This window comes from Delphinus delphis, chromosome 12, assembly GCF_949987515.2.
Source record: "Delphinus delphis chromosome 12, mDelDel1.2, whole genome shotgun sequence".
NCBI lineage: Eukaryota > Metazoa > Chordata > Mammalia > Artiodactyla > Delphinidae > Delphinus > Delphinus delphis.
Window position 1 is genome coordinate 36,028,256 of NC_082694.2, and position 26,666 is coordinate 36,054,921.

The 26,666-nt window shown below is 36.7% G+C and overlaps 1 protein-coding gene across 4 annotated transcripts in view; it reads right to left on the bottom strand.

Annotated features, from left to right (window-relative positions):
* Positions 1-4,581: 4,581 nt before the first annotated feature.
* Positions 4,582-26,666, bottom strand: part of AFTPH (aftiphilin) — a 63,386-nt gene continuing 41,301 nt past the window's right edge. Inside the window, exons 4-10 of one of the 4 annotated variants that reach the window (XM_060026490.1) lie at positions 26,281-26,407; positions 25,819-25,875; positions 22,803-22,925; positions 17,150-17,210; positions 15,540-15,623; positions 11,521-11,644; positions 4,582-4,828 (exon numbers count right to left, since the gene is read on the bottom strand). In XM_060026490.1, coding sequence (XP_059882473.1) covers positions 4,684-4,828; positions 11,521-11,644; positions 15,540-15,623; positions 17,150-17,210; positions 22,803-22,925; positions 25,819-25,875; positions 26,281-26,407 — 721 coding nt within the window. In that variant the 3' untranslated portion in view covers positions 4,582-4,683. The remainder of the gene's footprint in view (positions 4,829-11,520; positions 11,645-15,539; positions 15,624-17,149; positions 17,211-22,802; positions 22,926-25,818; positions 25,876-26,280; positions 26,408-26,666) is intronic. The other 3 variants (XM_060026491.1, XR_009521437.1, XM_060026492.1) reach the window with 3 other exon arrangements.

The window sequence follows — 26,666 nt, forward strand, 5'->3', positions numbered from 1 at the left end:
CAACATCTGGGTCGGTGATCTGGATCATAAAGGTTATTTATCAATCTGCGGATGACAAAACTGAGGAAGGAGGGAGAGACTACATGCTAGATGGTACAATAAAGATTTGATGAGAGGGACAGGCTGAAGTGATCATCCAAAGCTAACAAAATAAAGTTGTAAAAGGACAAATGTAGAACTCTGTTTTCAGATCTAAAAACTCAAGTACACAAGTAGATGATAGAGAAAACCTGGCTTGATGGCAGTTATGGGAGAAAAGGCCGTTTACACAGTTTAAAGAGGCAACATTATTGCCCTATACAATAATGGAATTGTAGGTTAAATTTTAAAAAAATGTCTGAAATTAAATTAAATACGAGCCCCTTGCAACATCTGACCCAGTCTCAGGAGTACATTTTTTTTTTTTGCGGTACGCGGGCCTCTCACTGCTGTGGCCTCTCCTGTTGCGGAGCACAGGCTCCGGACGCGCAGGCTCAGCGGCCATGGCTCACGGGCCCAGCCGCTCCGCGGCATGTGGGATCTTCCCGGACCGGGGCACGAACCCGCGTCCCCTGCATCGACGGGTGGACTCTCAACCACTGCGCCACCAGGGAATCCCCCTACTTTACCTTTTGATTCTATAGATTCCAACCCCTCATTTTATGCATCAAGTACCTGTGACTTAGAAAAGGGGTTTATCCAAGATCTTACAGCTGATTGGTGGCAGAGCTATACTTAGAACACACAACTCCTAGCTTAATCCGCTGCCCCTTCTACCTCACCAGGAGGCTCCCTACTTCCACCCAAGATTTGTCTTAGCGTCTGTGCCCCTAGAAGGTCCCGGTAAACCTGAGCTGCCCCCTATTGATTCTTTCCCCCCTTGGAAAAGCACCAGGAAGGCAAGAGATCCTGTTTGAGGCATTGCTGCAGCGTGAGACAACGATCCCAGATTTCATTTCACTGTGTATTACTTTAGCTCCATGAAATACTGTATGAACTGGGAAGTGAAAAACAGGAGTGACTCAGGCTTCCGGTTGTCCTACATGATCTGTTCTCTCCTTCCTTACTACTAGAGTCCCTTTTAGATGGCCACCCAGAATAAAGGTGTTTCCCAGTCTCTTTTGCAGCTAGATATGGCATTGCAACTAAGCTCTGGCCAATAGGTTGGAATTAGAGAAACTTAGGAAAAGTGTCCTTAGCAGGAAGAAGCATGCCCTTCGCCCATGATGGATGGAATGCAGACTTGGCGGCTGGACCCCCAGCAGCCACCGTGGACCATAAGCTAGAAACCACGTGTTGATAAGGGTGGAACAGGATGGTAAGAGCTTGCATCTCTGATGAGCTGATGAAGTCTCTTTACCGGCCCCAGACTGTTTCCTCATGTTTTACAGGCAAGAGAAATAAAGTCCTAACGTTGAAGCCACCGTTACCATCTTCCATCAACTCTGTCATTGAATGTAAGAACAGCGTTATTTCATACATCACTAAGAAAAAGAAACCACTGCCAAATTAAACAGCTATCCCATCCAGCTAACCCATTCCAATTTCAGAGAAGTTCCAGTGTAGCAAAAGGATGAGTCTTATTACATGAAACGCAGTATTTTTGGTTTTTGTTACTCATAGCCAAGCCTAATCCTGATTCAAGAAACATGAGGGAGCAAAAAGACAAGTTCTAAATAAAGAGCATGACAATCATGTAGAGGGAAGAACAAGTCTCTATAAAAGAATGACTCATAAAAATAGTAGTGACACATGACTCAATTTAGGGAAGTTTCTCCCATAACTTCCCAATCTGGCTTGAATTAACTGGGGAATTATGTATGGCTATTTGGATTTGGCCATAAAGTGAGATGAGACTCCGGGGGATGAGTGGGCTGGTTTTAAGATGTCAAAGACCCAAAGGGGATTGCTAAGCCAGTCTCCACTGTGTGTGATTTGGTTTCAGGGTCTCTGACTCCTTGGTTTCTTCTCCCCAACTCTGCAGGGTCCTCCTGGCTGACTTTGAGGAGGACAAATGGGCAGCTGCTGCCAGAAGCAGCTGATGACCAAGACAAGCCTGCAACCAACAGGCTCACCCTTAGCTGAGATTCGCATGGAGATGCTCACGGCTCTTCCCGCACCAGCCCTGCTACTGCTTTCCAGTGTAATTTGAGCCTTGATCTGGTGCAAAGCTGAGCACTTTTGGTCCTCAGCACTAGAGCCCTGACCTTAAGCTATGACAACCCAGTATTAACGTACCTGAGTGATTAAAACATCAAAGGCCAATATGACACACGAAAGGGAAAGGGAAAGGGAAATCTGGCTTATTGAAAAGTGGTTATAAGATGTACTATCCACTTTGTGTGTCATTAAAGCAGGGGCACTTTCATGAGAAATGTCCACTTGATTACTTTTAAATTGTAACAGAATAACTTATTTTAATTGATCCTATCTCCTGTGACTGCTTCTTGAATCTACCGGGACACCAGGGGCCTTTATAGATTTTGCATATTCTATGCTGTGGCTATCGTTTATTGACGGTCTCCTCATGTGATAAATGTTTTACACCTATTATTTAACACATCAACCCCACAGGTAAGTGGTATCATTCCCTTTTTTTTTTTTTTTTTTTGCGGTACGCGGGCCTCTCACTGTTGTGGCCTCTCCCGTTGCGGAGCACAGGCTCTGGACGCGCAGGCTCAGTGGCCATGGCTCACGGGCCCAGCCGCTCCGCAGCATGTGGGATCCTCCCGGACCGGGGCATGAACCCGTGTCCCCTGCATCGGCAGGCGGACTCCCAACCACTGCGCCACCAGGGAAGCCCCTCATTCCCATTTTTAAAGATAATATAACTGTGGCTCAGAGAAGGTTGATTAACTTTCTCATGGTATCACACACAGCTAATAAACGGGCTCTGAACCTAGGTGGATGAAGGCTACCATTATCATTTAGTTGTAATGGACTGTAGAAGCAGCCCTTTAAGCTTCAGTTACTGAAACATGTAAAGGTCTGCTGAGGAATACTTTTATCCTTCCATTCAGAAGGTCCACCGGGCACTGAAGACTTGTGACTATTCTGAAGGAAAGCCTTCTCTGGAAAAAAAAAAAAAAAAAAGTTGGGGAAACGGCAGGAGATGGACTGGATAAGCATTCTTGCTCCAGGCCTTACTTAAATTACACTCAGGCAACCGTTCCAATGGCCCGTGTAATAACCTGGCGACACAGGAATCTCTGTCAATGACAGAGGTGCAGAAGAGTTCCAATGGAACATTCCCACAGCCGATGAGGTGGACTACTGTTGGGCTGATTGCCTGTTTTTACTGAAATACATCATGTGACTTTTTGCTGAAGCAACATCTAATCTAATAACAATATATTAAAAGTGCTTTTAAGAAATTTTCTGCTCACCTTAATTTCATGCATATATTTCCTTGGGAAGAAAAAAATTCCCTACAAATCCCTATTTAACTTTGCCAATTCTGATGAAGATATATTATAATGATCATGGGAATTTCTTGTATGATCTCATGTTCTACATAAAAACAGCTCAGCTACTTAAAGGGTTGATTCAAATTCTTATGGGTGAGAATCTAATTCTTCTTGGTTTTAATAAACTGGAAGCCCTACCAAATGATTTCTTCTGGATTGAAACACATTAAGATGAAACAAAACTTAACATTCAAATTCATTACATTTTCCCTCAGATACCAAAGTACAGACACCAGGCTAAACTTCTTTTAAATTATTTTATTTTTGTGTAAGCTAAAAGGAAATTTACACACTGAAATCTCAAAAGACCTTGGGCATGCACATTAACCTTGTTAGAGGTTCCTCTACATGTCTCTTTTTTTCCATAGGAATTTCCCCAAACATTTAAAACCCATAGTTTTTACTGTATATACAGCCTAAACCATAGCAATCTATGATTATGTCATTTTACACTGTGCAAAATCCTCAAAAAATAGTGGTATGATAGAACAAAACAATCAGTAACAAGTAAATTTCATGGTAAGACATTCATGTAATTTGGTCCTTCTCTAAACCAAACTGATTTAAAACAGACAGGCACAATCTCTTTAAACCCCTTCAATCAAGTTCTGACAATGATCCATACCCTAGAACAAAAGCGCAATCGATGAAAGTACCTTGCAAAAGGTCAAACAGCAACAGGCCAGACTGAAAAGATTAAACAAGAGCACAAAAAGGGTAACAAAAGCCAGATCTGAAACAAACCCACCACACGTAAAATTAAAAAAAAAAAAAATTTAAACAGGGATTGGAGCTTATTTATGAGAGCAAAAGTAATTCAGTGTATGATATGAAAAATTAATAGGACAGTCAATGCAATCTGAAAAGACTGAAGGGGATTTCACAGACAGTGGAGATTTGACTTTTTAGTTTTCATTTTTTTATTTCAAAAGTTTTGTAAGAAGGACACCACCAGTGTATTTCACAAAGACATAAATGTATACACCCCAGCAACACAAAAAGAATAAATCTTCAAAAATGTTCACCCCGATTATTTACATTTGTTTCTAATATAAATTTAGGACTTCAGTATGTAAATAAATATACATTACTATGTATACCTTTCTAGTGCGGCTTACCAACAAATCAGCTGAACTTTAATTTTTTTTTTTTTTAATTAGAGCAGGTATGCTTTTGATGGTGGGGAAGGGCTGGAGGGAAGGAAAAGCAACTGAAACCGTCCAGTTCACATCAGTTATCAGTCTGCCTTCTCTTGGGAGCTTGTGGAAGGTGTCAAGGTGGTTGGGAACATCAACACCTTGGCATGCATGAACGTCAGGTCAGGAAGGCTGGCGATCACCTTGATGGCTTCTTCACTCAGGTGCTCTTCTCTTTTCGGTTTCCTGTTGACAAATGAAAAAAGAGATGTGTGTTAAAGTGACACTTGCTGTAGGTCAAACGGGAGAAAATCTACTCTCAAGGTAGACAGCAATCTGTGGGGACTTGAGTTATCTTTCCCTCTGCCAGTCCCTGAACCTCATAATACCTTTGTGTTGAGTGCTTCCTGTGCCAGAGGCCAAATCCCTTACAAAGATTCACACCGAATTTATGTATGTTCATTACAGTTGGGCAGGTACGTAGACATTCACATGTACCTGTGCACAGCTCGCAGCTCTATTTAAGCTTAGAAGCATCTACCTAGGCATACTTTTAAAATGTTACTAGGGAACTCCCTGGTGGTCCAGTGGTTAGGATTCCGTGCTTCCACTGCAGGGGTCACGTGTCCGATTCCTGGTCGGGGAACAAAGATCCTGCGTGCTGTGTGGCGCAGCCAAGAAAAAGTTACGCAGCAGAAATATGATGCTGAAGCCCTAGTTAATAACACTCTGCCCAACTGGACTTCCCCCTCCCCACTGAGAAACTACCAAAGTTGCCTCAACATAAAGCAAAGTATGTCTGGCACGGTCCTTGTAAGTCATTTTAACCTCAGGCTTTCTTCAACCCCAAAGGGGAATTCCAGGACAGAAAGCCCTCAGCTCAAAAACACCCAGCCTCTGCCCCACTGGGATGCAGAGAGATGGTAGGTCCAAAGGCCGCAGCACTAGGGCCAGCTACTCATGCCGAGAATGCACATAGGCAGGAAGGACTCAGGGAGAGGGGAAATCTCGAAATCTGTTGGGTCCTATAGATGAAATGCCCCTAATATAAGAAGTGATCAGCGTGGCGACACAGAGAGGAAGAGCTCCTGCTGACCCGGGTCTTCCCAGCAGGTGAGCCACAGAAAATGCCAATTGAGCCTCGAATGTGGCTCAAATTGAGCACATGATTGTAATCCAATCTTTATGTTTTCTAGGATGTTAAATATACTGAAAGATAGCCGCGGTCATAAAGATATTAATTTTAGATCAAAGTAATTTAAAATTGTTGACTCTAAAAGGCCCAATCCTCTTTCACAGTAAATGATAGTTGGTACTCTATTAGGTGCGACACAAGTTATTTCTTCCGCCTAAGTATTTTCTTTGTCCTTGGGATGAGGTGCAGGAGGTCAGGAGATGAAACAAGAAAGAAAAGATAGATGCAGGTCTTTGTTTTATACCTGGACTTTTCTGTTGTTACCACATTTAAGTTCAGGCTGAAATCAAAAGATTTTACGAAAAGACTGAAAAATAAAACATCAGACTTTTAGGACCAAAGTTCTTCAATATGGGGGTCAGCTTCAGGTACACTGAAACCATCAGTAGATCAACTCAGAAGAATGGAATAGCACTCCAAATTTTTTCCGATTAAAATCTACATTTTTAATTGCACTTAAATCATGGTAAAACTATTAAGTGGATGGTTGATGGGAAGTTGCCTATCTGCATCATTCCACAATAAAACCAGATAGTTCACTTTTTAGTCTCAAAGTGAAAAACTGGAAGACTACATGGGAAAGGGCAGCCTCTCACCATGGTCAATCTTAGCATCACTCACGATGGGGTCAACCAGACATTATGTGTCGTCTGATGCGATACAACACCTATGATGTATTCCAGCCAAAAGGCTTTACCTGAATCCATCAAACCTTTAGATATAATGTCCAGTTTACAGGAAATAAGGGGAATAGAGAAATATTTGAAAACTACTTGAAGGAAGCAAATGGACAAATCCAGAGATTGGGACGTTCTGCAGGACAAGTGGACCGATCTTTTCAACAAGCTAGCGTTAGTAAACTGAAAAGCAAACAGAAGGGATGGGGGTAGATATACTAGGTTAAAAGTGACTTAGCCATAGCAGCTAGGTACAATAGTCCTAGATTGGATGCTGATTTGGAGAAAGCAGAGAGAAAGGACATTGTTGGGGAATTTGAATACATATAGCCTGGCTATTAGATGAAATGAAAAGTTACTGAAATCAGTAGATGGAGACCACTGACTGCAAGGGAAGGCTCAATTCCGTATAGACTATAAAATCTCCTTTTTGGTTAAAACACTACTCATATGGGTATATTTGCAAAGATAAAGATCTGAAAGAATATGCACTAAGGAGTTATAGTGATCTGACTGGTAAGAATGTGATACTTTCATGAAAGATTTTTTGTCTATTTTCTAACTTTCTACTCTTACTGTTTCTGTAAAGATAAAAAATTATTAAAAACAGTAACCAGTAAAATTGCACCTAAATGGACTTCTCGCTTGTGGAGTGCAGTTGGGGTGTGGGGAAGGAGAACAAAGAAGTTGTTTTCACCCAAGGAATGGTTGGTAAATATTATTCTAGAGTTTCTACCAATTGCCTTATTTCAGAGACACTACTTGAAGGCTGTCTGAAGTTGTATTTAAAAATAAGAAAAAGTTTACGTAGTTCATAGTTTGTGCGTTTATCTGTAGTCGCTATGCGTTGATGTGATCTAGTTTTCTTAGAATGTAAGAAAGAAGAAAATGCTTGAGGGGAATTTGAAAATAAAAAGTTACATCATGACCTTTCCTTGAAGCCAAAGGCAGTGACCTAATTTTGATTTATACTCTTCCTAGTTAAGATTTATCCTTTTGGCCAATGCAGTACAATTAAGAGTTCAGAAATAAACCCATACATTTATGGTTAAACTGATTTTCAACAAGAGGGAAATGGGGCAAGAACAGTCTTTTCAACAACCAGTGCTGGTACAACTGGATATCCACGTGCAAAAGAATGAAGTTGGACCCCCTACCTTACACCATATTCAAAAATTAATTCAAAATACATCAAAGGTCTAAATATAAGAGTTGAAACTTTAAAACTCTTAAAAGAAAACCTAGATGTAACCCTTCCTGACCTTGAAGTAGGCAATGGTTTCTTAGATATGACACCTAAGGCACAAGCAATGAAATATATATGTACATATTTATGTACACATATATGTATATCTATCTATAGAGATATATACACATATACGTATGTATATAGGGCTTCATCAAAATTAAGAAACTTTTGTGTTTCACAGGACACTACCAAGAAAGTGAAAAAACAGCCTGCAGAATGAGATAAAATATTTGCAAATCCTGTATCTGATAAAGGTCTAGTATGCAGAATATGTAAAGAGTTCTTAAAAACAACAACAACTTCCCTAAAGAAGAGATACAAGTGGTCAATAAGCACCTGAAAAACTGCTCAATATCACTGGCCATCAGGGAAATGTAAATCAAAATGACAATGAGATATCACTTCATACCCATTGGGATGACTATAACCAAAAGACAGTAACAAGCCTTGTGAGAATGTGGTGACATTGGAACCCTCAAACTTTATTGGTGGAAATGCAAAATGGGGCCACTGCTTTGGAAAACAGTTTGGTAGTTCTTCAAAAAATTAAACAGTGTTACCACGTGACCCAGAAGTTCCACTCCCAAGAAAATTGAAAGCATTTGTCCACACAAAAACTTGTACATGAATGTTCATGGCAGCATTACTCATAACAGTCAAAAAGTGAAAACAACCCAAATGTCCATTAATTTATTAGTGGGATAAACAAAATGTGGTATAGCCATACAATGGAATATTATGCAGCCATAAAAAAGGAATAGAAAGTACCAATACATGCAACAACTTGGCTGAGCTTGAAAACATTATGCTAACTGAAAGAAGTCAGACACAAAAGGCTATATAATGTATTATTCTGTTAGTATGAAATAATCAGAATATGCAAATCCACAGAGATAGAAGGCAGATTAATAGCTGCCAGGGGCTGGGAAAACTGGCATATAGGGAGTGACTGCTAATGGGAATGGGGTTTCTCTCGGGGATGATAAAAATCTTCTGGAATTAGTGGTAATGGTTGCACAACCTTGTGAATATACTAGAAGCCACTGAATTGTACACTTGACATGGGTGAATTTCATGGCATGTGAATTATATCTCAATTAAAAGGTCAAAAAAAGAAAAGAAAAAACCATGCATGCCTTTTGGCAACTAGTCCTCTGGCCTGTATAATCTTCAGTTAGAGGTCTGTGGCTACTAACTAGCTGGCTACCCACTGATTAAGATTAGGAAGTAATTTTTCTCTGTATTAGAAAAGGTAAGCAAGAAGATGGAACTATTTTAAAACTGAGAACTTGCATTTCTTTAAAATAAGAAGTCACTTTCACAACCTATGTTTAGAAAGTGAACAGCACATGTACTTTCTCTTACATATGCAAAGACATTTGGAAAAGAGTATGGGATGTTGTTTGTTACATGGCAAATTTCCTCTACCTAGACCACTGTTTCTTAACCTTTTCTTACCCTACAGTTCCTCAGTGCTTTTTCACTCCATCTTCTGTGTATTGACAAAAGCCAAGATTTTGCTGAGGTGTATACTTTAAATTTTATTTTATTCAAAAACAAAAACAAAAAATGAAGCAAAACCAAAAAATAACAAAGATGCTTAAAATTCCTTTGGAATTATGCCACCCCACCTTTCTCCCCCCTGTACGACTGAGAATCACTCATGGGGGCACTTTACAGTATTACCTTCTAATTATAAGACTTGTGAATATTTGCACTTCTCACCACTTTCAAATAGTTAATTCCTCCAAAGAGAAAACACAAAGTTGACAACTTGTTTTCTTTGCAATTTATTTTGTTTTAAATGTGAAGCTGGACAGGTACCAGAGACTAATTCAATGCAGTTACAAAACTGACCCCAGGATACACACTATAGTTTCAGTTCATTCCATAATAGTACAGAGTAAGAGAAAAAATAAAATAACTTAAAGTGGTAGGAGTTGGAAGAGTGCCCTAGTGTACAGAATGTTTTAAGGGTGAGTTGAAAAGTTAGGAGAGCAAGCAAGTTAACAATGTGGCTTAGAGCTCCTCCTACTGGCACAAAGAATGAATTCTAACCACCGGGACTTTGAACACTAACTACTACAGTTCACTCAGTGAGACTGCAGAGGGAAAAAGGTGAGGAAACACTAGGGCTGTCCTTAGAAAAAGTTGTCCAAAAAGTAGCAGGAGAAAGCCCAAACGATAAAAGTGTCAGTTTTTTGTTTGTCTGTTTGTTTTAAAAGTCATTAGCTTTTGGTTAACATATATAGAAAAAATGGATGAGAAATCTGTATAAGGAGAACATTAATTTGAAAATGATTTATTTGGAAAGAGAAATTAGAAAGCAAGCAAAAAATCCACACTAGCTTCATTTACAAGCAAGTTCACTTAATAGGAGGCTTTAACAGCGCCAGGTAGTGTTACTACAAAGAAATAGGGGTGATAAGAACAAGGGAGAGAATCTGTGGCTAAACAAGAACGTGCAGACTACAAATCCATTCCCGGGAAAAGTTCAGGGTAGCCTTAATTATAAAACAAATAATAATGGATTTTCATGATTATAAATATTAATTGTATTAGTAATAATAAATATCTGTTGAATGGGTACTTAAGCACAAACACAGTTTTAAAGGTGATGTGATAATTCAAGCCAAAGTTTTAAGACAGGTAAGCATTTATTATTTGCAAGGAAAACACGGCTTTATTAAATGGATGTTTTTCTACAGAAGAACTGATTTAAAAGATAAATCTGAATTTGACGTGTGAGTAGAATGTATTTAAACAGGAGAAAAAGCTATAATATCTCTGCCTAACTGGGCAAAAACAGGTGAATATTTTCACTTTAAAGTGCTGATGAATCACAGATTTGGTACAGCAGAGTTGGTATGCCGATCAACCAGTATTTGCTCTTGCAGTAGTGACTTCCTGGTTCATAAGATTACCTTCTTATTAGAAACTGCCTTATTCTTATGGCTAACATGTCAAAGCAATGGATTATTCCAGTGCTTAATTATGTAAAACTAAAGGTTTCCTGAATCCTGCACACAACGCCCACATGACATTCCTGTATCTGAGATAACTGCTTTTCTAAAGGCCCTGCCCCTGAGGGGCTCCCAGAAAGCTTGTTAAAAGCAAGGCTTCGGGCTTCCCTGGTGGCGCAGCGGTTGAGAGTCCGCCTGCCGATGCAGGGGACATGGGTTCGTGCCCTGGATCCCACGTGCCGCGGAGCGGCTGGGCCCGTGAGCCATGGCCGCTGAGCCTGTGCGTCCGGAGCCTGTGCTCCGCAACGGGAGAGGCCACAACAGTGAGAGGCCCGCATACCGCAAAAAAAAAAAGCAAGGCTTCATGACCCAAATCAGAGGTGTTACACATTAGCGAAAATTCAGAAAATAAAACAGTGGCCATTCCCTACTCTCTCTTAGCCCAGAGGTGAAAGGATCAGCCTAGGTGACTCTGGGAGTGTGAAACTGGGTTCTCAAAGATGGTCATCTCAGTAGTTATGAAAGAAAAGGGGGAGCATTTCTGTAATGGCTTCATGATCTCAATTCTTTTATCAGATTCTTCTCTACAAAGTTGGGTGTAGGGGTAGGGAAGGAGAGAAAACGACATCTGTCAGCCCTTTCCAGTCTCTCATGAAATAGCTCCGCTCTAGTAAATCCATAATTAAACATAATTTGATACTATTTTCTGGAATTAGGCATCTATTGGTTTTATAAATGTAAAGTGAATTTTAATATAATATATTGAAATACTGCCAACTTATGTGCTTTCCCATCTGGGCTACTTTGTTTAACACAGAATTCAAAATTAGGGTGTAATGAGCACTAGCTTTTACCTGGTAGATGTGCTTGTCTTCTCTACTGTGGACATGAGTCTCGCAAATGCATCAGTCACTTTGAGGCTTGACGTGGAGATTTCCAGCTTAGAAGTTGTTAACTCATACAACTCTGGATCCACACCTTATAGTATAAAATGATAGTCAGTGATGGCAAGCTGCAATGGGTACTCAGCCACAATCCAAGATGCAAAAGGCAATTACTCTGTAAACATCTGAGTCTTTATAAGCACAACACATCTTTAGAACAGTGTAATATTGCATTTAGTTTTTAAATTACAAATTCCACTCTTCGGAGTTTTTATAAAGTAGGAAAATACTCTTAAAATTCCACTCTGGTATAAATATAGCCTTAATTAATCTAACGTTTATGTAGATGATACCATCAAAATACTTCTAAAAAATTCTACCTGCTATAGAAAACTCCCTAAATTTTGTATTTGTTTGTGATATGAAGGTTATCAATGTTTTATAAATAGAATGCACATGATTTGTTACATAATATGACACCTCAATTTTTAAATTGACTGACTTAACTTCATTTTTTGAACCTCCCTTTTCCCTTACCTCCCTGACCATGTATCCTCCATTATTTTCATCCATATCCCCAAATTTGTAAGTTAATATAAAGTCTCAGATACAGTAAATAATTTGGTTAGTTTAAATATATTCTGACTATCTGAGGACATGAAATATTACCCAAAGTATCAAATTATTACTAAAGAAAAGTTATATACCGCATTGTTCTTTCTTCAGGTAAGAAGTGGGGAGGGTAAAATATTTTCAGAAAAAGTGAATAAAAGCACTACGTTTGAACAAAATGAAAATTGTCTCAAGGGTTATACTTCTATTGTCTCATAGCTGAATCTAGTGGCTAACAGTTCAAAGATCTTGTTAGAAAAATTCAAAACAAAGCTGAGTTAGAGGATTAGATCTATTGTAAAATCTATTAAAATCCTTCCCATCTGACTTCATTAAAATATACATACATATTTTAAAACTTTCCTTGAATATTAATTTATATCAAATATGAGGACTACAAAAAACAAGGAACAATTAAATATTTTCAACTCAAGCTAAGCGTTGGAAAATAAAGGTAATCAGATAAAAACTTTTTAATCCTACACTCTCTTTGGTTTTAGCAAATTCAGTAGTTTCAGGGTATAATAGAAAAGCAGACTGTAAGTACAAATGTCTTATAGCTTCATCAATTTCTACTTATCATTTCTAAAAAAGCCCTAAGACCCGTAGATAAAATTATATATACATGTACCATATCGATATTAACAAACAAGTTTCCTCCTTTAGGATATTTCTAGGTTAAGAAAAAAAATCAGGAACTGCCTTCTATTAATCAACTTTGTAGCTGACTAGCAGATGTAAACACAGATCTCAGATGTTTACAGAAATCATACTAGCACAAGCGGCTTCCACAGTTACCATGTCCAACAAGGGAGGAAGGCTATAGAAAATGTTTGTTGACTCTCCGAAGTTCTTAGTATTTCATTAAGGTACAGTTTCAAAATATAATTTAAAAGGCCCTTTCTTTGTATTTCTATAGTAAGTATTAAGGTTGCAATTAAAATGTAAAAATTTACAGATGCCTGTAAAGGGACCAGATGAACCCAAAGCACCTCCTTCCTCCACTATGAAAGGTTAGATTCCAAGTAACCACAAAATTTAAGTACATGGTGAATGCACAATGCAGAGTAAACAATTGCATTCTGACTGGCAACAGGAAAGTGCTAGTAAAAATTTAGTTGGGTTTATACAATACTGACAACTTGGCCGTCAAACAGTGAAGTGGGAGATTTTTAAAAAAACCCTTCAACCTCCCCCAACCTCCCAAAACCATTATCACCAAAAAAAGTACTATGGCTATATTTTATACTTTTCAAAAACAAGACAACTACTTACTCTACACAAAAAACTGGAGAGTAATTTTTTTAATGGAAGAGTTTTTTTTTTAACAGAACCTTAATGAGGCATAGTTTAGTTACATAAATAAAGCTAGCCAACCAAGTTCTATGCCAACCTCCTAAGTCTCAAACACAGAATAATTAAATAACCGCAAGCTAAGACAAAATGACTTTCCCAGAAACAAGTCAGAAAAAGTGCAAGCAAGTGGTGAAATGGAATACTCAGGAAAGTGTTGACACCTGTAGCTTGATGGTAAGTTTTAACAAAACCCAATAGCAATAAAACAAGCCAAAGCAAATTTATAGTAATCAGGTTTACACAGCAGCTAGAGTATATTAATGAAAATACGGAAGGAAAATATTTAAAAGGTTCCAAAGTAATGAGGACCGCCATTGACCATGCTAATTTCATTTCCATTACAGCTCTAGGCTTCTGAAACTGCTTGCTCTTCTCAAAGCTGTGTATGTATACTGAGCCTGGTTTATCAGGTCATTTCTGTACTTCTTTTTACAGTCAGATGATTTGTGCTCTTATGGGTGATTTTTAACTGAGTTTGAAATGTAACCAAAAATTAAATTTAAACCAGGTTTTTAGACACCCAAAAATAGTGGCCTCATTTGAATTATGATACAGTCCATGACAAAACAAAGCTGAGAGCAAATCAGAAATAGGAGCTTGGTAATTCATTCTTGGGATTATAGTAATAAGGAAACTGATACACAAGTTTTTGGGTTTCTTCCCCCCATTAAGTATTAAAAACTAATTAGCTCACCCAGGTCATTTCATAGCTCACATGTGTTTAGAAGTAATTTAAATAGTGAAATATTTTGAAGTCAAAACCAGACACATTAGTTTTTCATATGCTTGTAAAATCTTGGAAACAATGAAAATGATAACCAGGGGATTAGATTTGCGGAATCCAGTCATTCTACAAAACGGCCTTGGAATGTCCTTATAGCACAATCAGATTTCCATAACCAGCTCTTGGAGAAGGGCATTCTGGGTCCCAGGTTCACCCTTAGCTGATTGTCTTAGTCTCCCCCATTTCCCATCATGGCTCCTAAATTGCTAGAAGTGGGTGGCAGGATTATCTAGCTGAACAAAACCAGCAGATTCTCAGGAACCAGGCTGGCTGTCTAACTGATCCTAGTGGGGACTGAGAGGGACCCTCCCTATGCATTCTGGGCATCAGCATCTATATAGCACCTCAACAGCCGCCTGGTATCAATGGGCATGATTACCAGATCACAAGTTGGGATGACAGGGAGTCATTAAAATCATATTAAATAAAATGTAAACATAAAAATGCCATTATATTTTAATCGTTTATTCAGTTAGAAGATGACAAAGTACATTAGGCCTTTGGTCAATGAACTGAAATTTTGCCAGGCTGAACATTAATTTAACAGGCACTCCAGTAAGTTTTAATTTCTAGCTTTTAGTATCTCATAGCAATTATTTTCTATTATTATCGTTAACATTTTTTTTTTCCTCCATGGAAAACAGTAAACTTTCTATTCAAGAGCTACATAAAACAGTAATAATTCTATGTGGGACTATATAACTAAGTGCTAGACTCCAACATTTTGGAACCTAATTATACATTTAGCAGCACTAATGAACAACTAATTGAATGCTAGAACTTGTAAAAGGTTCTATTATCACGGACACTATAATGTAAAGTCACCTTTGTGTACTAAAATATTCTTATATCTCTAAATTTGTATTTTTTCAAATGGCTTTGTAGAATATGCTTTAAAAATAAGCATATAAAATATCACATTTTCTATTTACAGGGGGAAAAAAACCCCCTGCCTTTAACTGTGTAAGGACATTAGGGCTGTTTTATATCTAGAAACTACTTTCAGCTCTGAATATTATACTCTGTCAGTATAATTTTAAGCTTTCCTTAAAATACATTTCACATAAGTCATTTTTTATAGTTACACTACTAGAAAATAACAGTAGATAGATGAAAGAAAAGTAGTAGACATTATAGAGAATACAATCTACTTGTTTCCTTGTTTATAGGAAAGTCAAGTGATGTGGTCATGCTTTTAGTAAATAAACTAGAATTATGGTTTTAACACTCTGCTGACCTGGGATTGTGGTGCTGCTGCTAGAGCTACTGTCATCCACGGGCCCAAAGAAATCAAGGTTCAGAAGAGTGGAACCTCCACTAGCTTGAAATTCAGTGACCGTGTTGGTAGGCAGCCACACAGAAGGTAAGCCAAGGGAGGAGGGGTTATGTGTAAAAAGGGGTAAGACACACACTTGAACATGCAGGTTATAATTAGTAGTCATTACATATTTTTAAATCAACATTAAAACAATGTGTACAGTATTAGTTTTTCACTGCTAAGGACATTTCTAAAGTAACAATTTAATTCAATGTACATTTTCTCATGTACAACGTAAATAATTTGACACTTAGTAAGGTTTTAGTTAGGAGTTCGGTTCTTTCAATTGAAACTCGAAGCCATACCAGAAAGACCAAGGGGAAAGTATACCCGTTAAAGGGAAACAATACTTTAATCTCAACCCAACATTAAATCACTGTACATGCCCAAATAAATCTTTTATGTTAGTAGTGTTGGTTTCTAATTAATGCTTTTTAAAAGTGACAAAGTTGTCAGTTTCAGGACAGGCACCAATACATTAACTTAGTTTAAAATAAAATAACGTAATAAGGAATGTCATAACTGCCCTACCCTGATGTGCAACCTCAAGCTGTACTGTTCCCCTTTAACTCTGAAACAGTAATCAGAAATAGTATACATTTTTAAAGAAGTTGTTTGTTAATAAAAAGCATGATGATTTGACTGAATAAGACACCAGACAACAGCAGAGGGTGCATCCAGGCTTTCCTTCAGCACGGATATTCAATTGGATGCTTTCCAGATATCCTGGGATCCCCCACTCTAAGGCAAAGCTGATAGAATAGCAGGTGTTTTAGACCATGGCTCAAACAACTTATGAAGTATAAGGAGTAAGAGTAATTATACCTCAGAGTTCAATTAAAACTTGTGATGTCAACACACAGGAAAACTAGCATTTTGTATTACTTAAAAACCCCACCTTATTGGAATAAGTTAATCCATTTTCAGGATTTTCTTTTAAAGCCATAAGTGAAACCAATTATTTCTGGAACTACCTACTAGTATTTTGAGATAAGTTTTAGAAAAGGATCATGAAAATCATTCGTTTTTCCTTTGCATATAAGTGCACTATAAAATATTATTAAATCTGAAAACTACTTTGAGTCAATAAATATGGATCTATTTGCACATCGTTTTTGGTTAAATAATTGTGCTTTGTGCTTTAAAGCAGCCTCTACACACAAGACTTTGCATCCAAGAAAATTCCATGAACTAAGACTACAAAAAAAAATTTCAAGTAAATTGGTCTTACCTAAAATATCATTTAAACTGCCTAGATATTTGTGGAAAATAAGGAAGCTTGTTTTTGTCTTGAGATAAAGAAACTAAAATTTTATCTGGCTACTACTACCTATATATGGACATTAATACTGTTAATACTAGTAACAGCTGGTTTCTTGAGCAATCACTATTCAGAAAGAAAGCCTGAATTTCCAAAGATAAGAAGTTATGTTCAAACAAAAAAGGAAGTCAGCAGAGAGAAGTCTGTCTGAACTTTGTAGCTTTCTTAACTCTAGCTCTGGTGCTAGAGGCTCTACGGAGAGACGTACCATCTAAAGGGTTAGTAAGGCCACTGCTACTCCAGTCAAACTGGACGGGTGGTAGAGACTCCTAGAGTTGAAAACCAAAAAATCAAAATTAATCAGTATAGGTTGTAGCAACATAAAGAATCCTTAAAAATAAAACGAAACACTATTATAGCAAGATCATTAGGCAATAAGATACCTAAAGACAAAATTGGGATAATTTACAATTTCAGAAGGTTATCTACAAATATTAACACAAACTGAAATTGCAAAATTTATAAACAGTACAGCTTGTTGACATTAAAAATGTTGTATCTGAGAAATGGAATTATCTTTACATTTTCAAACAGAAATTTATGGACTGATCCTATGTCAAGATTTCAATCTATTCTCAAATCATGATTTAAACTACTGGCTTGATTACAATAAAAATATTTAAAAACATCACTGATTTTTTTTTTCCACTAAAGAGTTATCCACTTTATTTTAAATGACTATCCACTTAAAATTTCTTAATAGATAATATAATGCAATAGAGAAGGTACCACTGAAAGTGAGGCAATTTGGGTTATTAAAGACTAAGTAACTAGTTGTATAAACATGTATAGTTAATTTAGTTGGTTTCCTTATATATAAAAATCTAAAAAAAACAATCATCTTCTTTAATTTAGAAATTACTTATAATCAGTATTAGAATTTAATTTTTAAAATAATGTACTGAAAAGTATACGCAGAACTCATTTGAGTATTCTAGGTTTTAAAATTCTGTTAACTACCAAACACATAAAGATAAAATGAGCAAATGATACATAGAAGATGGAAGGTAGTACAAAACATTTAAAAATGATCACTGCTTTATTTTAAGAATATTCTTGACAAGAAAAAAAATGCCTTTTTTTCATTTTCTTGTTTTATTTTGAGGGTGGTGTCGGCAACAATTATTGAAATAACCTATGTTTTATTAGACTCTTACTATCAACACGTTGCCATCTTTTTTTTTCTACATTGCTCACCACCATGCTTTACTGGTAGGCACTTATTAAAACTTTATAATCGGGACTTCCCTGGTGGTGCAGTGGTTAGGAACCTGCCTGCCAATGCAGGGGACACAGGTTCGAGCCCTGGCCCGGGAGGATCCCACATGCCGCGGAGCAACATGCGCACCTTAGCAAAGAGTAGCCCCTGCTTGCTATAACTAGAGAGAGCCCGCACACAGCAACAAAGACCCAACGCAGCCAAAAATAAATGAATAAAATATAAAAAAATAAATTAAAAAAACAACAACTTTATAATCATTTTTTCTGTGTAGACAAAGACATTGTTCCCTGTAGGAAGGGAACATGAATCGGCTATTTTTGAAAGTTCAATCCCATGACATTATAATACAATTGCTTTGATAACCAATTATAGGCATGTTACTATAAGCACTTAGTCTCCCCCATATAAGTCGGGCCTGGAGATGGAGGGGCTAGGTATAAACAAAATAAAACACTAACATTAGTGGTTGCCAGGGGTGAGAGAGAGTTGTGGGAGCTGGAGTGGGGTGGGGCGGGGGCTTGGCTGTGGAAATGGAAGAAATGCTGTATGCTGACTGTGGAGGTAGTCACACACATGGAAAGATGACACAGAACCACACACACATACTGCACAAATGTCAGATTCTTGGTTTTGATATTGTACTATGATTATGTAAGATGTAATCATGGGGGAAACTGGTGAAGACACAAGGTACCTCTTCTGTACTACCTTTGCAACTTCCTGTGAATCTATAATTATTTCAAATAAAATTTTTAAAAATCCTGGTGAAAATCTAGTTTATAACCTACCTGCAAGACCGATAAATAACATTTAGAAAAGATTTTCTTTAGCTGATCTCAAAAACAAACAAAAAGCTGTAGGCATTCCAACAGATTCAACTTATATTATTCTACTTCTAGATCAGAAACACCTTTAGAACTATTCAACACTGACTGGATGGACCAAACCCAGATTTACATAATAACAAAGTTTCTGGGTATATGGAGCAAAGGTGTTTCATTAACATGTTTTACCTAAATGATGTCAAGTAGCTGGATGTTTTGAAATATTTCAGTGATTTTCTGGAATTTTAGCTTCTCACAGAGGTGTGTGGCATTTTGAAGACACAGCCAATATTATAATAATGAGGTGCTAAATCATGAATCAAAATTTAGTGGAAAAGAGAAAGATGAAAAACAGATACCTAAATAATTATAGGCTAACTAACGGCACAGACAAGTAGGCAACTTAAGGAGAAAGCACTGGAACGAAACATTTTCAAACAACTTTAAGTAATGTGGCATGAATGATTAATGCAGAGACAAAAGAAAGGAGACAAGGTCATAATAAAAAGAGGGAGAAAGAAAAGACTAGAGACAGGAGACTCTGGCTCTAGTCCTAGCTATAGCACTGATGTGTGCTTTTGGGTAAATCACTTAGTCTTTCCAAATATGTTTTTCTAAGTGTAAAAAGAGAGTACAGTGCTAGATAGTCATTTTTTCTTTCTTCTATCTCTAAAACTCTGATTCACAACTGAAATAGCAACATAAAGTAGCCTAAGAAAAGAAGTTTGCTAGTGGTGACTAGCTGGATAACTGATAGCCAGAGAGCTGACTTTACTCAGCAGTGAATAAAGTATGGTTAAAGTACTGATCTTAGAGGGGAATCAATGGCACCGTGAATGGTGTGACCTTGAAATTCAGTGGATAAAGATGCAAACGACAACAACAAAAAGTATCACTACTGCTTTTTACCTATAAACTGTTTTTTCAGGTAAAAGTATCTTAAAAAAACATTAACAGTTGTTAGTAAAATATTAAATTCCTAAACAAGAGATGCAATGGCTATAAGACTGATGAGTACAAACTGATGTGGAAGATAAAAATTCAGTGGGTACCAAACTGAAATAGAAAAGACAGGCCAAAAAGAACGCAGTCATAATGAGAATTATACAACCATGATAAGTTTGAAAGTCACTGTTCAATGATGCCAAAACATAAGAGGAAGGTCTGCTATACGCTTTGGGCGGGGGCACGGGGAAATTTAGGTATTGAACAGGTCTTTCCTGACACATTTTGCTAAGCTTCTAGCACTAATGGCTATGGCTGTTTAATCTGAAAATTATCACTAGGAGAAAGACTGCATGGCCAAAATGTTAAGTGAAAAATATATACATGTTTATATAATGTATATATAATATATACATTGCATGCCAAAGAATAGTGGTAAGAAATATCACTTTATATAGAGAATCTTTACAATGCATTTCAGATGTTTGTTAAGTATCTTAACCTGAATCAGAAGTATGGAGCCAAGCAAAGGTCATGCAATCTAGTGATGGCGGTTAGGCATCTCAGCACAAAACTCTGATACGCATGCTGAAATCTTCAATTTGAATGTTAGAATGCAGACCTACACAGGCTCAAGTCAATTCAGAAATAAGTTTGAATTTCCACTGGGAAATATTATTTTCACTGGTTTCCCAAAAGCCTAAAAACTAAAGCCAGTGAGGATCACAAACTACCATAAAAAAGTACAGAATAAACTTGTTAATTCATTATTTATATGTGTATTTTTTAAAAAGAGAAATGTGTGCATGAAACAGAATAAAAGGACATATTTGCTTAAAAAGAGCTTTTAAAAAATATAAGTAGCAAGAGACCAAGTTCCATCTTCCAGCAAAAATGTTAGATATGCTTAGATGTTGCTGAAAATTCCTACACTTGCCTGTAAATAGGGAGAGAGTCCCTTGATTACAAGTACATAGGGGTGTATATGTATGCACAGAGGTGGCAGCAGCTGAATACATATGGAGCTGCAACTAACCTCCACTAAATTAACACACATTAATTTCTACTAAAAATCTTCTGTTAAATTAACACACATGCTTTTTTTAGGTTATCTAAACTTTTAATCAAGTCTATAATTAAATTATATAAGAAAGATGATAAGTATGAGGTATGACTAGGCAAAAATGACAGGTGACAGCTAACTCTGATAAAATAAGCAATAACTTATGGGGCTGTAACACGTGGAAGTGGTTGGATAGAGGAGAAGAGGAGAAGGAGGCAAGTAAAAGTAGCAACAAGTGGCCTCAAGTAAGAACAGCTCCATTTCCAGAAAACATACCAGGCAGTTACTCAAATTACTTTCCTAATACCTAGCATCGTAGGAATAAGAATGTTGATTGGGGCAGAAGTGAGAATGTGCTGTGGGAGAAGTAATTTTGGAACCTGCATAAACCTGGCAGGCCTGGGAGAGCAGTTGATAGCCAGAGGGCAATATAAGGCCAATGAAAAGAAGAGAGCTAAGGACAGATTCAACCTACTGAGACATTTTGCCCAAGGCACCTTGCCTGTTGCCCAGCCATCAATAAGGCCAGGCATTTTACGCATTAGGTCCCCTTGCCCACTAATTCAGTGCCAGTAATAAACTGGCTTCAGAGGCATGTTTAAGCTAAGTCCAAGTTTAAACCACAGTGGTACACAGCAGTAATATTAGATGTTTCTTGAAACACACCTGAAAAAGTAGGACCTTGCTTTACAAAATTATTTTCCAAAGTATGTTCTTCAGAAAAGGGTCCTGTGGCCAAGTAAACTTGAGAAATGAAGTAAAATTAAATAGGGTTATTCACTGCAAGATTCTTCAGAGTCCTTAATATGTGGGTTGTGAATCTCCAAGGGTGGTTGTAGGGTATGATATGAAATATTGCCCAAACTTACTTCACTATGGAACCCTTCTTTAGTGGAGCATTTCTGGGAATTAGTGTTCAATGGAACATACATTTTGGAAAAGGCTGTCCAAACATACATTATTGTGTTAGACATAATCAAAGATGATATTTAAGGTTAAGAAATGACAAACACAGCAAGAATATGTTTTAGAAATGGTAATGTTCATTAAGAATACTAATATTTTAAAAAACAATTCGATGTCGAAAAAGTAAGCAAACCAAAGTGGCTATGTTCTCCCAGATAAAAAGTAAGAGGGAAGGCTTTGATATTAAACATATTAGACTGAAATACGATTTGTGCTTAAATGTCCCAAGGAGGTAAAGGATAAGAAAGGTAAGAGAGCTTTCTTTTTTTCCTAATCCATAGAATGTTTTGTTAAAGGCCACATCATTTTTAACTTAACAGCTTTATTCAAACTCTCAAAACAACAGTTTTTGATGTAATAAACACACCTAGATTTTATTACTTTATAAAATTTTTGCAGGCTTCAGGAAAAACACACTATAGCAGACTTGAAGAGCTGGTATAAATGCAGTGTTTTCCATTTTTTTGAAATCTAGCACTTACCAGATTTGTGTGTCAGTAATAATGATCATATAATGTTCAAGCTGTAAGGGATTTTTAGAGATGCTTGCTTCAAAGTCCTCATTTTATAGGTAAAAAGACTAAGTCCTGGATAGGTTTAAAGGACTTACCCATAACCAGCCAGTTCTCAAATTGCCTTTTCTATTTTTTTAAATTAAAGAGAACTTGCTCATTGTATTTCAAGGGATATTAATAAGTAACTGAAATCACATCTATCATGAAACTAAATTTTAAAAATATTTCAAAAACTATAAGTTATATATTAAGGGAAACAACAATGTGTGTGGACATACGTGTATATACATGCATAAAAATATCTATATACATCCAGATATTTTTACCTGGAATTGGTCAGATGTACATGTGTTCATTTCTGGTGACACAGTGGTTGTCTGACCGATGGAAGCGATTTTCTCTGCAGCAGATAGTGGTTTCAATGGTTCCTTGGTGGGCTCTAACATACCCTGAAAAAGGTATATTAGCCATTAATGGGGGGGAAGGATCAGCCCATAAACTTTGTAAACTTTTTTTACAAGAAAGTTAATCTAGTAGAAAGCAGAAAGAAAAGAGGTCATCTGAAAAGAACTGAAGACAAAAAGGAACTAGTCCTAAATTTTGCTTCGTGAAAATCTTACAGCACTATAATGGGAAATGTTTCATAATAATACCTTTGGAATCCAAACTTTTTGAAGCAAGACATTGTAATTGAACTGGATTTGTTGTAAAGTGCCTGGTTATCACTGTCACACAAAAGCATAAGCACATGGGATGGTGGGAGCAGGGAAGAGGCAAGCAGAACAGTATATCACATCCATGCCCTAAGAATCCAACATTATTCTGATGTTTCAGATCTGAAACTGCAGGAAAGGGCACTCTTCAAACACATTACACCATGGTGGTGCTTGGAGAGGTGAGAGCTGATTCTAAAACACACCATATAATGTGATGACGTCTACATGTTTCAATGTGAATTTAGTGTTTGATCCTTGCTCCACTATAGATGGGAACCTTAGTTCTTGGTTCTTTGGACTGGCAAAGCACAGACAGTCATTTCAGAGGGGAAAACATCTTACATATTCCACTATGAATCTAACACACTTTTTGAGTAAGAGAGAAAAACATTCAAGATGGATGTAGAAACAAAGAAGAAGAAAAAAATCAGCATTTTGCATTAATGTTCTACCAAACACTAAAAATAATGGGTAATAATCCAGGTTACTGGCATGAAAAAAGGCCCAAGCTTTTACAAATTTTAAAATAATACTTGATAAGTTCTTGAATAGTTATCAACCAAATAAAAGTCTCCCTTTACTACTGGGGAAAAAAACCCAAAGCTGCTAAGTCAGGAATCTTATAGTTAGAATCTATGCATTTCTAAAACCAAGTTTTCAGGAGAATTCCCCTACCCTCATAAAATCAAGCATAAGCTAAATAAGCAATTTACAGATTTAGTTCTTAACAGTGCATGTGAAAGGCTTTAACCTAGCAGCTTGAAAAATGAAAATAAATTCATGGTCTAATTCAATACCATACACATTATACAGGCTTCCTAGTGTGCCCTTCTACAAAGGCTCCATGCATTTGGCAAACAATTACTAGTCTTAGCCAACTTTTCTAATATGAACTCTCCCTTAAGTCAGTGGTTCTCAAAGTGGTCCCCATCAGTAGCTTCTCTATCACCTGGGAACTTGTCAAATGTGCAAATTTTTGAGACCTACCCCAGACCTACCGAATAAGAAACTGGGGGTGGTGCTCAGCATTCTGTGTTTTAACGAGTCTTCCAAGCCACTCCAATGCACATTAAAGTCTCAGAGCCAGTGACTTAAATGACAATTTCAGGTACTATTCCTCAAGATGAGATCAAAAGATACTGAACATCTCATGTGCGTAAAGTACCATGGGAAAAATTCAGGTATCATTAGAATTTGAAACCAGATATGAAAAAGAATAAGTTTCTAAATATAAGGCATCACAAAGATGGAGGAGGAGATGATACATTCACTAAACCAACTTTGGTATTAAAAGCTTACAAAAATGGTAAAATTACATTACTAATAAAAGGTTGTAATTAAGATAGGAAAAAAAGCATAGACATTAGTCTCTAATTCCACATAAAACTTAAAGAATTGGCTAATGTGCTGACCCTAACACAGAGCATTAAGTAGGTTACTGTCGCCAACATGCTGAATGAAAAGTGCCCACAAATTAAATTCCTACTTCCTATTCAGAATGTGACAATAACACCACCAACAATCTCTAGAATGCTACTCCCTGAGGAAAGAGATCCACATAACCAGAAAGTTAAAGAAACGTTCTGGATTACATTTACCTACAACATAAAAGAGAGTAGGGATGATCAAGGTGTTTTGAAAATACAAGATAACCATTCACAAAGGAGCAGAAACTGATTTTTTAAAAAAAGGTCAAGCACAGAAGTTTTTGTGCAATTCCACAAAACAAAACAAAGCAAACAATTCAATAACAATAATTAGAGCTTATTCATGGAAAAGTTTGCAGATTAAAAAAAGGTCAAGTTCCACAGCAAATTCATTTTCACATGCACATAAAGGGTTATTAAACTTAAACTCCATACCAAGGGTTCCTCAGTTATTTTTTTCTCTATCTTAAACACAGTATTTTTTTCTTATTTTCAAGTTATTGGTGAAAGAATTTTAAAATACTTTTACTTTGATAGGACATTTTTATGCACCAATAACTCAAAGACACACCAAAAACCACAAACAAGTCAAACTTTAAAATGTGACTGAGTCTTGATAAGGTACAGAATGAAAATTCCTCAGTTTTCCTGGACTACCTGGCATATCTGAAAAAACAAAATTCAACACGTTTAAAACATTAATGGAAAAACTAAATACCAATTATGGGTCCTGACTCATTTTCATTTGTTATAATTTGGTATTTCCAAGTTTTGATATACATCCATGGCTTCAATACTGCATTATTTAAAAATAATCGTAAATGCATTAAAACAAGTGATAGCTAAGGCTTCAGATACTTCAGCTTCTTCTTTTTAAAAGCAAATTAAAAGAGAGAGACTTCCAAAGGTGGATTTTACAAAAAGTTATGAGCACTAATATTACTATGATAAAAAATAATTTTCAATCTAAAGCAAAAGTGTCTATAATTAATAGAATACAGAAAAATATCCTCAGATCAAGACTTGAAGGGATTTATGAAATCGTAAAAGGATATACTGTATTCTCTTAACGGCCCCACAGTAAACGCCCCCACAGTAAACGTCCCTTAAAATACACTTTCCATGTCATGCTATGCAAGATGATTTTACAGAATAAATGCAGCAATGATAAACACATGCAAAGACATCTTTGTACTTACCAATCCTGCTGCATACATGGGCACTATAACAGGTTGCTTCTTATTGCCCGTGAAGAGCTATATACGTACGTTAGAGAGAAAGAACATATATTTAGAGAATGATCTGTCATAGAATGAAAGTTTCCAAAATATGCTTGTAATGCTTTATTACATACATCGTGAATGATAAATTGAAGAAATTGTTAAATTGCCCTTATGGGGTTATATTTTTGATCTCCTAGCCCAATTCCTTCATTTTATAGTTAAGGAAAAACACTAGAACAACTTTTCCTAAAAATAAGAAATATTGCAGAAAAATCTAGATAGATTTATGCTTAAAAGTTGGCATATTCAAAAATACATGAACATGTTAAACCAACTAATATTTATTTTTCTGAGGAACTAGTTTCAACAGAAGTGTGACAGAATTTAAAAACATTCATAGGTTGATTAAAGGATTTTCCAAGGTACTAATAAACTCACAATGTTTCGGGTGTCTATTCCCAAGGAGCACAAGAGCTTCTTGTTGCTATGGGAGCCACCCCACTGATATCTCAAGCCATGTGCATCATGGATGTCCTGTAGCTCAGCCCACACATCCAGCAGTTCCCTGCAAAGGTCACGATGAAGCCATGGGTTACTCAATAGCTTTCATGGGTTACTCAATAGCTTTCACCATGAATTCTACTTTTAATCTTGTGTCTAACATGAGTATATAACTACTATAACTACTACTATAACTATAACTACTATCTGAATGAAATCAACAGCCAACACTTAGTCATTAGAAAAGTAAGTTAAATTCATTTGAAACAATCAAGCAAAAATTTGGCCTGTTTGTTATTTTTTTTAAATTGTAAGGCAAAAAT